Here is a 13,222-nt window from a genome sequence, read left to right on the forward strand (position 1 = left end):
CTTTTGGATGAGACATTAAACCGAGGTTCCGTCTGCCCTCTCAGGTGGGTGTAAAAGATCCCATTTCACTATTTGGAAGAAGAGCGGGGGAATTATCCCCGGTGTCCTCACCAATATTTATCCCTTGACCAACATCACTAAAACAGGTTGTCTGGTCATTATCACATTGCTGTTTGTTGAGAAAGTCCTTCATTGTCTGTTAGGTGCTTTGGGCTATCCTGAGAGGGTGAAAGGCGATGTAGAAATGCAAGTCCTTTCTTTCTTTCTTTGTCCCAAAGCTGGACATGGGCCGAGCAGCTGCCGATTACAGAATGAATATTAGCAGCTGCCTGGGCCCCGCGGGGAGTCCGAGAGTCCAGTCCCCACTGACTGCCAATTCCGTCCGGCCTCTCACATCCAGTCGGGCTGGGTGGGCTCCGGCCTCGGTTCCACTTTGTCTTTCCCAGGGGTGGGAGCGGGGGAGGGGAGCGTGTTTTACCGGCGACGCAGTAAACGCTGGATACTCCTACGCTCTTCGCACCTTCCCGTGAGCGGCCATGGCGCTGGAAGCCGGTCAGAGCGGCGGGCGGCCGTTAGCGGTGGTTAGCAGCGCAGTCAGCGACAGCAGCACCCGGTGTAAGGTGGGGTCCCGCGGGGATTGGGAGACACACCCTCCCACTTCCTCCCCACACTGGCCTTTCTCACACAGGAGCCCGGTGTAGGGAGCGGGGCACACACACCTCCCATTGTCCTCACACACTCCTCCGTTCTCACACCGCGTCAGAAAGTTATCGCACACGCCCGCTGCAAGAGGTCAGAGAAAAGAAAGGTCAGGTCATAGAAACTCTCCCACGTTACAGATTGTTCCAACTCTCTCTCACTTTTACAACAACTTGCATTTATATAGCATCTTAATCGTAATAAAACGTCCCAAGGTGCTTCACAGGTTATCAGACAAAATTTAACACCGAGACACAAAAGGAGATATTAGGACAGGGGACCAAAAGCTTGGCCCAAGAAGTCGGGTTTAAGGATTGTCTTATAGGAGGAGCGAGAGGTGGAGAGGTTTAGTGAGTGAAATCCAGAGCTTCGGGCCCAGGCAGCTGAAGGCACGGCCGCCAATGGTTGAGCGATTAGAGTTGGGGATATGCAAGAGGACAGAACTGGAGAAGCACAGAGTTCGTGGAGGATTATGTGGCTGGAGGGGTTTACAGAGATAGGGAGGGTTATGAGGCTGGATGAGGTTACAGAGATAGGAAGGGGTGTAGGGCTGAAGGAGATTACAGAGATAGGGAGGAGTGTAGGGCTGGAGGGGGTTACAGAGTTAGGGAGGAGTGTAGGGCTGGAGGGGGTTACAGAGATAGGGAGGGGCGTAGGGCAGGAGGGGGTTACCGAGATAGGGAGGGGTGTTGGGCTGGAGGAGGTTACAGAAATAGGGAGGGCTAGAGGGGGTTATTGAGATAGGGAGGGGTGTAGGGCTGGAGGGGGTTACAGAGATAGGGAGGGGTGTAGGGCTGGAGGGGGTTACAGATATAGGGAGGGGTATAGGGCTGGAGAAGGTTACAGAGATAGGGAGGGTTGTAGCATGGAGGAGGTTACAGAGATAGGGAGGGTTGTAGGATGGAGGAGGTTACAGAGATAGGGAGGTTGTAGGATGGAGGAGGTTACAGAGATATTGGGGTATGTGGCCATGGAGGGATTTGAACACAAACATAAGAATTTTAAATTCGAGGCATTGCCAGACTGGAAGCCAATGAGGATCAGCGAGCACAGCGGGGATGGGTGAACAGGACTTGGTGCAAATTAGGATGGGATTAAATATTGAGGCTGAGACTGAGGATTAAATTCTGTGTCCAATTATTCTATCTAATTCTGGGCACATTAGGAAGGATGTCAAGGCCTTGGAGAGGGAGCAGAGAAGATTTACAGGAATGATACTGGGGATGTGGGACTTCAGTTATGTGGGGAGACTGGAAAAGCTGGGATTCTTCTCCTTCGAGCAGAGAAGGTTAAAGGGAGATTTAATAGTGGTGTTCACAATTATGAAAGGTTTTTGATCGAGTAAATAAGTAGAAGCTGTTTCCAGGGGCAGGAGAGTCAGGGACCAGAGGTCACAGGTTGAAGGTAATTGGCAAAGGACCAGAGGGGAGATGGGAAGAGTTTATTTACGCAGCGAGTTATTGTGATCTGGAATGCGCTGCCTGAAAGGGCGGTGAGAGCAGATTCAATAGTAACTTTCAAAAGAGAATTGGATAAATATTTGAAAAGGAAAGATGTGCAGGTCTATTGGGAAAGAGCAGGGAGTGGGAGTAATTGGATCGCTCTTTCAAAGAGCCAGCACAGGCCCGATGGGCCGAATGGCCTCCTTCTGTGCTGTCTGATTCTATGACCCACCCTCACTGAACTCCAGGCCTCCCTTTGTGAGGAGCTGTGCCACTAATTGTGTGGCAGGTGATGGGAGAATCCAGGGGGATTCACTCACTAAAAGCCTCTGTGTTTCCCCCCACGGTACCTCTGCTATCGGATACTCTGCTGACCCTGACACCCAGAAGCCGGGGCGGAGTGAGGGGAGGGGCTGGTGCTGGAACGGTTACTTACCTCGACAGCCCCTGTGCCAGTAATATCCGGGCAGGCACCTGTCACACTTGGGCCCTGTCGCCCCCTCCTTACAGTCACAATATCCCGTGTCATTACAGCGATGGTGGAGCGAGCCATCAGGGTGACACTCACAGTCTGCAGAAACAAGACAACACACACACTGCACACGGCTGTTCCCAATAAACACAGCGACACAACCTCAGCGACAGGAATGAGTGCGAGCCGGGACAAGGGAGGCTCAGACTGTGGGGGTGAAACAAGTCTCCAACACTTTACAAACAGCTTCAATCCTCCACACACTGACTGCACACGGCCCGTGTTCCACTCCCTGGGGCGACTGCACAGAATTAACGCAGGTTAACAAGGCCAGAAAAAACAAGCCAGGTTCATCAATAGAGGATAGAATGCACAAGCACAGAAGTGATGTTAAACTTGTATCGAACCTTGGTTAGACCGCACTTGGAGCACTGGGCACAGTTCTGGTCTCCGTATTATAAAAAGGACAGAGAGGCACTGGAGAAGGTACAAAGTAGATTTACAAGGATGATACCAGAACTGAGACGTTGTACCTATCAGGAAAGGCTGACCAGGCTGGGGCTCTTTGCTGGGAAAGAGAAGACTGAGGGGTGACCTGATCGAGGTCTTTAAAATTGTGAAGAAGTTTGATAGGGTAGACATAGAGAAGATGATTCCACTTGTGGGGAGTCAAAAACTCAGGTCATAAATATAAGATCATCACTAATAAATCCAATAAGGAATGGAGGAGAAACTTCTTTATCCAGAGAATGGAACTCACTACCACAGGGAATGATTGAGGCGAATAGTATTGATGCATTTAAGGGGAAGCGAGATAAACACATGAGGGCGAAAGGAATAGAAGGATATGCTGATAGGGTGAGATGAAGAGGGGTGGGAGGAGGCTCGTGTGGAGCATAAACACCGGCATGGAGCGGTTGGGCCGAATGGCCTGTTTCAGTGCTGTACATTCTGTGTAATTGTGTGTGTGGAGAATGGGAGGAGATGAGGAAATGGAGAGAGGGGATTGTTGGTGGACACTGTGGGGGAGGGGTAACATTGAGCAGAGGGAAGCAACGCTGCTACGATACAGGATGGTCGTTTACCGAGAATACAAACTGTCACGTATTCAACTGTCATTGTAACCCATGTATAAGCTGACCTAAGTTGTACACCTTGAGAACACTGACCACAGGGGGCGAACTTGTGGGAGACACTCCTAACCTGGACTCTCCGGTATAAAAGGGGAAGCTCCACCCACCGTCTGTCTCTTGAGGTCTTGGTAATAAAGGTAACTGGTCACAGGGTAACCTTCTCTCAAGTATGGGCCTTGTGTACATTTATACTGTATAGTAAGGACATATTATTGGCAACGAGAAACTGGGATTTAAACCACGCGAGCATGGCCACTAGCAGCACAGAAAAGAGTTACTGTGTTGGTGATGATTGGGACGATTTTATTGAGAGACGATAGCTAAGTTTTGTCACTAAGGAATTGTTGGGACAGGATTCAGCCGACAAACGCAGGGCTCATCTCCTGACTGTTTGTGGATCCAGAATGTACTCCCTGATGAAGGACCTTCTAGTGCCAGAGAAGCCGGCGGATAAGACTTTGCAAGAGCTCAATAAGTTGATCGGGGAACACCTTAAACCAGCGAGCAGCATGCACATGGCGAGACACCGGTTTTACACGCACCGGCGGCGAGAAGGGCAAAGCGTTCCAGACTTCATGGCAGATCTCCGGCGACATGCATGCAGAGCGGAGATGCTGTGAAACTTTTTTAGTGAGGGCATCGGGCATGCTGGGGTTTTCAGTAAACTGATTGAGACCAAAGACTTGACCTTGGAAGTGGCGGCTCTGATAGCCCAGACAATTATCTCAGGGGAGGAAGAGACTAGAATGATTTATGGCAAAAATCTTGGCTCAAATGCGGCAAATGACCAAGGACTCAACATTGTTAATGCGGCACACAGTTCTCAAGGCAGACAAGGACAATCAGACATGCCCCAGCATGTAGTCGAACCCAAAGGGGGAATTCAACAGAGACAATGGCTAGCTGAATGGCGATTCAGGCCATCGCAATGGACAATGTGCGGCCAGTAATGGGTTCATCAATACCTGTTAATGGTGCGCTTAAGGACAGTTACAGAGACAGTCAGAGATGATCGACTGGTAATGGATCTTTTGTTTCCAACAATGGAGCCTCCAGCTCATGCTGGAGGTGTGGAAGCAAACACCCAGCCAGAGCTTGCAGGTATCAGCAATATACCTGCAGAAACTGCAACATCAGCGGTCACTTGGCGCATATGTGCAGCAAGCCTGCAGCCAGGTTGCTGTACGAGGAGGACGGGCCCGATGTAAGCCCTACAAAGCCAAATGAATACTGGGGGAAATCACTGGAAGCTGAAGTTCAGCGAGTTCAGGTGGAGGACAGATACAGTTCATACACCAGGACGCCACCGATAATGATGAAAGTGCTCCTCAATGGCATCCCAATATTAATGGAGCTAGACACGGGGGCCAGCCAGTTCCTGATGAGTATCAAACAGTTCGAAAGGTTGTGGGTGTCCAAGCCCAGGAGGCCAAAATTATTGCCGATTGACGCATTGCTACGGACATATACAAAGGAGATCATTCCGGTGCTAGGCAGCACCACGGTAGCCATGACCCACAAAGATTCGGAGAACAGGTTGCCACTCTTGATTTTCCCAGGGGACGGTCCCGCACTACTGGGGAGGAGTTGGCTTGCTCTCATGAACTGGAAATGGGCGATGTCAATGCAATTTCTTCTGTGGAGCGAGTATCATTCTCACAGGTCCTGCACAAATTTGACTTATTATTTCAACCCAGCATCGGCACTTTCATGGGGACCAAGGTAGTGATTCACATAAACCCGGACGCCAGGCCAGTATACCACAAGGCCAGAGCGGTGCCGTACGTGATGCGGAAAAAGATAGAATGCGAATCGGACCGCCTGCTGAGGGAAGGCATCATCTCGCCAGTCGAATTCAGTGACTGGGTGAGCCCAATCGTGGCAGTGCTCAAGGCGGATGGGTCGGTCAGGATATGTGGCGATTACAAGGCCACCATCAATCGGGTATCACTCCAAGATCAGTACCCGCTACCGAGAGTGGAGGACCTCTTTGCGACGCTATCCAGTGGCAAACTTTCTTCAAAATTGGACCTGACCTCAGCTTACATGACCCAGGAGCTGGCGAGTGAGTCAAAGAAGCTGACCACAATCACGACACACAATGGGTTGTTTGAGTATAACAGATGTCCGTTCGGGATTCATTCGGCCGCCGCAATCTTTCAGCGAAATATGGAAAGCCTCCTCAAGTAAATTCCAAGGACAGTGGTCTTTCAAGATGACATCCTCATCACGGGTCGCGATATTGAAGAACACCTCCACAACCTGGAGGAGGTGCTACGCAGACTGGACCAGGTCGGGCTGCGACTGAAAAAAGCGAAGTGCGTCTTCTTAGCTACAGAGGTAGAATTCCTCGGGAGGAGGGTGGCAGCAGACGGGATCAGACCTACTGCGTCCAAAACGGAAACGATCCAGGGAGCCATAACACGACGGAACTGCATTTGTTTCTGGGGCTCCTGAACTATTTTGGGAACTTTCTTCCCAAATTGAGCACGCTGTTAGAGCCGCTACACGTGCTCCTACACAAAGGTCGTGATTGGGTCTGGGGGGACAGCCAGGAAAAGGCTTTTGATGGAGCACGCAATTTGTTGTGCTCTAAAAAACTGTTAACGTTATATGACCCGTGTAAGAAACTAATTTTAACAGATGATGCGTCATCCTATGGGGTCGTGTGTGTGTGGCAGCATGTGAATGCCAATGGTCAGTTACAGCCGGTAGCTTATGCCTCCATAAGTCTGTCCCAGGCAGAAAGGGGTTACGGGATGGTAGAAAAGGAAGCACAAGCATGTGTATATGCAGTAAAAAAAATGCATCAGCATCTGTTTGGCAGGAAATTTGAGCTGGAGACAGATCATAAACCACTAACATCCCTTTTGGCCGACAACAAGGCCATAAATGCGAATGCATCAGCCTGCATAAAGAGGTGGGCACTCACGTTAGCCGCCTATGACTACACAATTTGACACAGACCAGGCACTGAAAACTGCGCCGATGCACTCAGCAGGATCCCACTAGCCACCACTGAGGGGGCAGCTGAGCATGATGCTGAGATGGTCATGGCTGATGAAGCTTTCGAAAGCGAAGGCTCACCTGTGACAGCCCATCAGATTAAGTTCTGGACAAATAAAGACCCGCTACTGTCTTTAGTTAAGAAATGTGTCCTGAATGGGGACTGGGCAGCCACGTACGGGGCATGCCCTGAGGAGTTTAAACAGTTTCATAGGTGCAAGGATGAACTCTTGATTCAGGCCGATTGCCTACTGTGGGGAAACCGAGTAGTCATGCCCCCGAAGGGCAGAGAGGTGTTTATCAGAGAACTACACAATGAGCACCCGGGCATTGTCATGACGCAGCCAAGGAAGCCCCCCTTAGCCCTGGTCCTGGCTCGCCAAGCCATGGTCACACATCCACGTGGACTACGTAGGTCCTTTCATGGGAAAAATGCTTTTGGTTGTAGTAGACGCTTACTCCAAATGGATTGAGTGTGGATTTTAAATTGAAGCACATCCTCTGCCACGGTAGAAAGTCTATGGGCAATATTTGCTGCCCATGGTCTACCGAACGTCTTGGTCAGCGACAATGGCCCGTACAAGTACTGAATTCCAGGACTTCATGGCGGGCAATGGAATCAACCATGTCAGAATGGCATCGTTCAAGCCGACCTCAAATGGCCAGGCGGAACGAGCAGTGCAGATAATCAAACAGGGGATGCTCAGAATCCAAGGGGGTTCCCTACAAAGCTGCTTATCACGTCTCCTGTTGGCCAATAGATCCCGACCACACTCGCTCACAGGGGTTCCACCTGCAGAGCTGCTAATGAAAAGGACGCTCAAAACCAGGTTATCCTTGTGCACCCTACTATGAAAGAAATTGTTGAGAGCAGGCGTCAGTCACAATGTGACTACCATGACAGGAATGCGAGGGCACGATGTATTGATGTCAATGACTCTGTTTTTGTCCTTAATTACGCTGCAAGGCCCAAATGGCTTGCAGGCACTGTGATTGCCAAAGAGGGGAATAGGGTTTTGGCAGTTAAACTTACCAATGGACAAATCTGCCGCAAACACGTGGATCAAACTAAAAGGAGGTTCAGCAACACCATAGAAGAAGCAGAGGAAGAACACGACGTAGAGTTTACTCCACCACAGGTGACCGAACACCGGAATCAAGTGGAGGAGAGCCCAGTCACTGTGGGCAGTCCAGACAGGCTTGAGGCACCGCAAACAGCAGACACTCAGGCCAGTGCCCAACAACCAGAGCCCCAACTCAGGCGCTCTACAAGGGAGCGCAAACCACCAGAGAGACTTAACCTGTGATCCCAATAAGACTTTGAGGGGAGGTGATGTCATGTATTCAATTGTCATTGTGACCCATGCATAAGCTGACCTAAGTTGTACACCTTGAGAACACTGACCACAGGGGACGGACTTGTGGGAGACACTCCTAACCTGGACTTTCCGGTAAAATGGGGAAGCTCCACCCACCGTCTGTCTCTTGAGGTCTTGGCAATAAAGGTAACTGGTCACAGAGTGACCTTTTCTCAAGTATGGGCCTCGTGTGCATTTATACTGTATAGTAAGGACATATTACAAACAACATACAAATTCCTGAAAAACAATGGAGACAGGGAGGCAACGATTATATCGTCAAAACACAGAGCTTTCAATATAACTCAACACAGCCTGGGCCAGGCCTCATCGCTAGGGAAAGCCTGGGCCAGGCCTCATCGCTTGGGAAAGCCTCGCCAGATCTCATCGCTGGGAAAGATTGGGTTGGGGCCAAGTCACTGGGGAAAGATTGGGTCAGAGTCTAGTCACTGGGGAAAGGTTGGGTCAGGGCCTCGTCACATGGGAAAGGTTGGGTCGGGGTCTAGTCACTGGGGAAAGGTTGGGTCGGGGTCTAGTCACTGGGGAAAGGTTGAGTCGGGGTCCAGTCACTGGGGAAAGGTTGGGTCGGGGTCTAGTCACTGGGGAAAGGTTGAGTCGGGATCTAGTCACTGGGGAAAGGTTGAGTCGGGGTCTAGTCACTGGGGAAAGGTTGGGTCGGGGTCTAGTCACTGGGGAAAGGTTGGGTCAGGGTCTAGTCACTGGGGAAAGGTTGAGTCAGGACCTATTCACTGGGGAAAGGTTGGGTCGGGGTCTAGTCACTGGGGAAAAGTTGGGTCGGGGCCTAGTCACTGGGGAAAGGTTGGGTCGGGGTCTAGTCACTGGGGAAAGGTTGGGTCGGGGTCTAGTCACTGGGGAAAGGTTAAGTCGGGGCCTAGTCACTGGGGAAAGGTTGGGTCGGGGTCTAGTCACTGGGGAAAGGTTAAGTCGGGGCCTAGTCACTGGGGAAAGGTTGGGTCGGGGTCTAGTCACTGGGGAAAGGTAAGGTCGGGGTCTAGTCACTGGGGAAAGGTTGGGTCGGGGTCTAGTCACTGGGGAAAGGTTGGGTCGGGGCCCAGTCACTGGGGAAAGGTTGGGTCGGGGTCTCGTCACTGGGGAAAGATTGAGTCGGGGCCTAGTCACTGGGAAAGGTTGGGTCGGGGTCTAGTCACTGGGGAAAGGTTGGGTCGGGGTCTAGTCACTGGGGAAAGATTGGGTCGGGGTCTAGTCACTGGGGAAAGGTTGGGTTGGAGTCTAGTCACTGGGGAAAGGTTGGGTCGGGGCCCAGTCACTGGGGAAAGGTTGGGTTGGAGTCTAGTCTCTGGGGAAAGGTTGGGTCGGGGCCTAGTCACTGGGGAAAGGTTGGGTCGGGGTCTAGTCACTGGGGAAAGGTCGGGTCGGGGTCTAGTCACTGGGGAAAGGTTGGGTCGGGGTCTAGTCACTGGGGAAAGGTTGGGTCGGGGTTCTAGTCACTGGGGAAAGGTTGGGTCGGGGCCTAGTCACTGGGGAAAGGTTTGGTCGGGGTTCTAGTCACTGGGGAAAGGTTGGGTCGGGGTCTAGTCACTGGGGAAAGGTTTGGTCGGGGTTCTAGTCACTGGGGAAAGGTTTGGTCGGGGTTCTAGTCACTGGGGAAAGGTTGGGTCGGGGCCGAGTCACTGGGGAAAGGTTGGGTCGGGGTCTAGTCACTGGGGAAAGGTTGAGTCGGGGTCCAGTCACTGGGTAAAGGTTGGATCGGGGCCTAGTCTCTGGGGAAAGGTTGGGTCGGGGCCCAGTCACTGGGGAAATGTTGGGTCGGGGTCTAGTCACTGGGGAAAGGTTGGGTCGGGGTCTAGTCTCTGGGGAAAGGTTGGGTCGGGGCCCAGTCACTGGGGAAAGGTTGGGTTGGGGTCTAGTCACTGGGGAAAGGTTGGGTCGGGGTCTAGTCACTGGGGAAAGATTGGGTTGGGGTCTAGTCACTGGGGAAAGGTTGGGTCGGGGGTCTAGTCACTGGGGAAAGGTTGGGTCGGGGTCTAGTCCCTGGGGAAAGGTTGGGTCGGGGTCTAGTCCCTGGGGAAAGGTTGTGTCGGGGTCTAGTCACAGGTGAAAGGTTGGGTCGGGGCCTAGTCTCTGGGGAAAGGTTGAGTCAGGGCCTAGTCTCTGGGGAAAGGTTGGGTCGGGGTCTAGTCACTGGGGAAAGGTTGGGTCGGGGTCTAGTCACTGGGGAAAGGTTGAGTCGGGGTCTAGTCACTGGGGAAAGGTTGGGTCGGGGTCTAGTCACTGGGGAAAGGTTGGGTCGGGGTCTAGTCACTGGGGAAAGGTTGGGTCGAGGTCTAGTCACTGGGGAAAGGTTGGGTCGGGGTCTAGTCACAGGTGAAAGGTTGGGTCGGGGCCTAGTCTCTGGGGAAAGGTTGAGTCAGGGCCTAGTCTCTGGGGAAAGGTTGGGTCGGGGTCTAGTCACTGGGGAAAGGTTGGGTCGGGGTCTAGTCACTGGGGAAAGGTTGGGTCGGGGTCTAGTCACTGGGGAAAGGTTGGCTCGGGGCCTAGTCTCTGGGGAAAGGTTGGGTCGGTGCCCAGTCACTGGGGAAATGTTGGATCGGGGTCTCGTCACTGGGGAAAGTTTGGGTCGGGGCCTAGTCTCTGGGGAAAGGTTGGGTCGGGGCCCAGTCACTGGGGAAAGGTTGGGTCGGGGTCTAGTCACTGGGGAAAGGTTGGGTCTGGGTCTAGTCACTGGGGAAAGGTTGGGTCGGGGTCTAGTCACTGGGGAAAGGTTGGGTCGGGGTCTAGTCACTGGGGAAAGGTTGGGTCAGGGTCTAGTCACTGGGGAAAGGTTGGGTCGGGGGTCTAGTCACAGGGGAAAGTTTGGGTCGGGGTCTAGTCACTGGGGAAAGGTTGGGTCGGGGGTCTAGTCACTGGGGAAAGGTTGGGTCGGGGTCTAGTCAATGGGGAAAGGTTGGGTCGGGGTCTAGTCACTGGGGAAAGGTTGGGTCAGGGTCTAGTCACTGGGGAAAGGTTGGGTCGGGGGTCTAGTCACAGGGGAAAGTTTGGGTCGGGGTCTAGTCACTGGGGAAAGGTTGGGTCGGGGGTCTAGTCACTGGGGAAAGGTTGGGTCGGGGGTCTAGTCACAGGGGAAAGTTTGGGTCGGGGTCTAGTCACTGGGGAAAGGTTGGGTCGGGGTCTAGTCACTGGGGAACGGTTGGGTCGGGGTCTAGTCAATGGGGAAAGGTTGAGTCGCGGTCTAGTCACTGGGGAAAGGTTGGGTCGGGGTCTACTCATTGAGGAAAGGTTGGGTCGGGGCCTAGTCACTGGGGAAAGGTTGGGTTGGGGTCTAGTCACTGGGGAAAGGTTGGGTCGGGGTCTACTCATTGGGGAAAGGTTAGGTCGGGGCCTAGTCACTTGAGAAAGGTTGAGTCGGGGCCAAATCACATGGGAAAGATTGGGTCAGGGCCCAGTCACTGGGGAAAGGTTGGGTCAGGGCCTAGTCACTGGGGAAAGGTTGAGTCGAGGTCTAGTCACTGGGGAAAGGTTGAGTCGAGGTCTATTCAGTGGGGAAAGGTTGGGTCGGGGTCTAGTCACAGGGGAAAGGTTGGATCGGGGTCTGGTCACAGGGGAAAGGTTGGGTCAGGGCCCAGTCACTGAGGAAAGGTTGGGTCGGGGCCTAGTCACTGGGGAAATGTTGAGTCGAGGTCCAGTCACTGGTGAAAGGTTGAGTCGAGGTCTAGTCACTGGGGAAAGGTTGGGTCGGGGGTCTCGTCACTGGGGAAAGGTTGGGTTGGGGTCTAGTCACTGGGGAAAGGTTGGGTCGGGGTCTCGTCACTGGGGAAAGGTTGGGTTGGGGTCTAGTCACTGGGGAAAGGTTGGGTCGGGGTCTAGTCACTGGGGAAAGGTTGGGTCGGGGTCTAGTCACTGGGGAAAGGTTGGGTCGGGGTCTAGTCACTGGGGAAAGGTTGAGTCGGGGTCTAGTCACTGGGGAAAGGTTGGATTGAGGCTGGTCACTGGGGAAAGAGGGGCTGATTTCCGACGCGCTTTGCTCAGCCCTGTTGAAGGTATTTTCTTTGTTTCTTTATCTTGTTTTGGGCTGAAAGCAGAAGGGTGAAAGAAGGAGAGAGCAGAGATTGTAACAGGAAATGACCTCGGCAAACGTTGTGGTGGTCCAGCTGTGCTGAAGGGTTTCGGTGGTAGCCCAGCCGACATAACTGGCAGTGTCGGCCTCTAGTGTTGTGCTTACAGCTCACGCAAATGGCGGTGGTGAGCAGCTCGAGGTAACTGCACCGGTTCGAATGGCCGAAGCATTCGCAGGCTTGCAGGGAAAAGACAGAGAGTGTAGACGGGACACAGGCAGTTTGCAGACTGTGAGAGGGTCACATGCTGCAGGAATGAGAGGTGGGGAGGAAATGGCTGGAATGGGAGGGAGGGAGGGAACACTGAGGCTTTTAGCCGTGAGGGGAAAACATCAGATTCCTGGCTAGTTACGGTTTGCATTGAATCAGGCAGATGGCAATGGATGGTCCCAATCCCAGGTTTATAGATTCTGTGCCGGGTTTTACACAGCACTGCCAAGTTAGGGGCCTTTCAACTGTGGCTCAGTGGGCAGCACGTTCGCCTCGGAGTCAGAAGATCATCGGTTCAAGTCCCATTCCAGAGATTTGAGCCCATAATCCAGACTGACGCTCCCAGTGCAGTACTGAGGGAGTGGTGCACTGTCGGAAGGGAAGTTCTGAGGGAACGCTGCAGTGTCGGAGGGGCAGTTCTGAGGGTGCACTGTGCTGTCGGAGGGGCAGTACTGAGTGAGTGCTGCACTGTCGGAGGGGTAGTACTGAGAGAGCGCTGCACTGTCGAATGGGCAGTCCTGAGGAATTGCTGCACTGATGGAGGGGCAGTACTGAGGGAGTGCTGCACTGTGTGAGGGGGAGTACTGAGGGAGTGCTGCACTGTGTGAGGGGGAGTACTGAGGGATTGCTTCACTGTGCGAGGGGCATTACTGAGGGATTGCTGCACCGCCGGAGTGGTCGTACTGAAAGACTGCTGCACTGCCAGAGGGACAGTACTGAGGGAGTGCTGCACTGTCGGAGGGACAGTACTGAGGGAACACTGCACTGTTTGAGGGGCAGTACTGAGGGATTGCTGCCCTGCCGGAGG

General features: G+C 53.0%; 1 protein-coding gene across 1 annotated transcript in view; it reads right to left on the reverse strand.

Annotated features, from left to right (window-relative positions):
- Nucleotides 1-553: 553 nt before the first annotated feature.
- Nucleotides 554-13,222, reverse strand: part of LOC139266685 (netrin-G1-like) — a 35,460-nt gene continuing 22,791 nt past the window's right edge. Inside the window, exons 6-8 of the mRNA XM_070884275.1 lie at nucleotides 12,216-12,433; nucleotides 2,578-2,712; nucleotides 554-783 (exon numbers count right to left, since the gene is read on the reverse strand). Of these exons, the coding sequence (XP_070740376.1) occupies nucleotides 554-783; nucleotides 2,578-2,712; nucleotides 12,216-12,433 (583 nt within the window). The remainder of the gene's footprint in view (nucleotides 784-2,577; nucleotides 2,713-12,215; nucleotides 12,434-13,222) is intronic.

Source organism: Pristiophorus japonicus, chromosome 7 (assembly GCF_044704955.1).
Source record: "Pristiophorus japonicus isolate sPriJap1 chromosome 7, sPriJap1.hap1, whole genome shotgun sequence".
Lineage (NCBI taxonomy): Eukaryota > Metazoa > Chordata > Chondrichthyes > Pristiophoridae > Pristiophorus > Pristiophorus japonicus.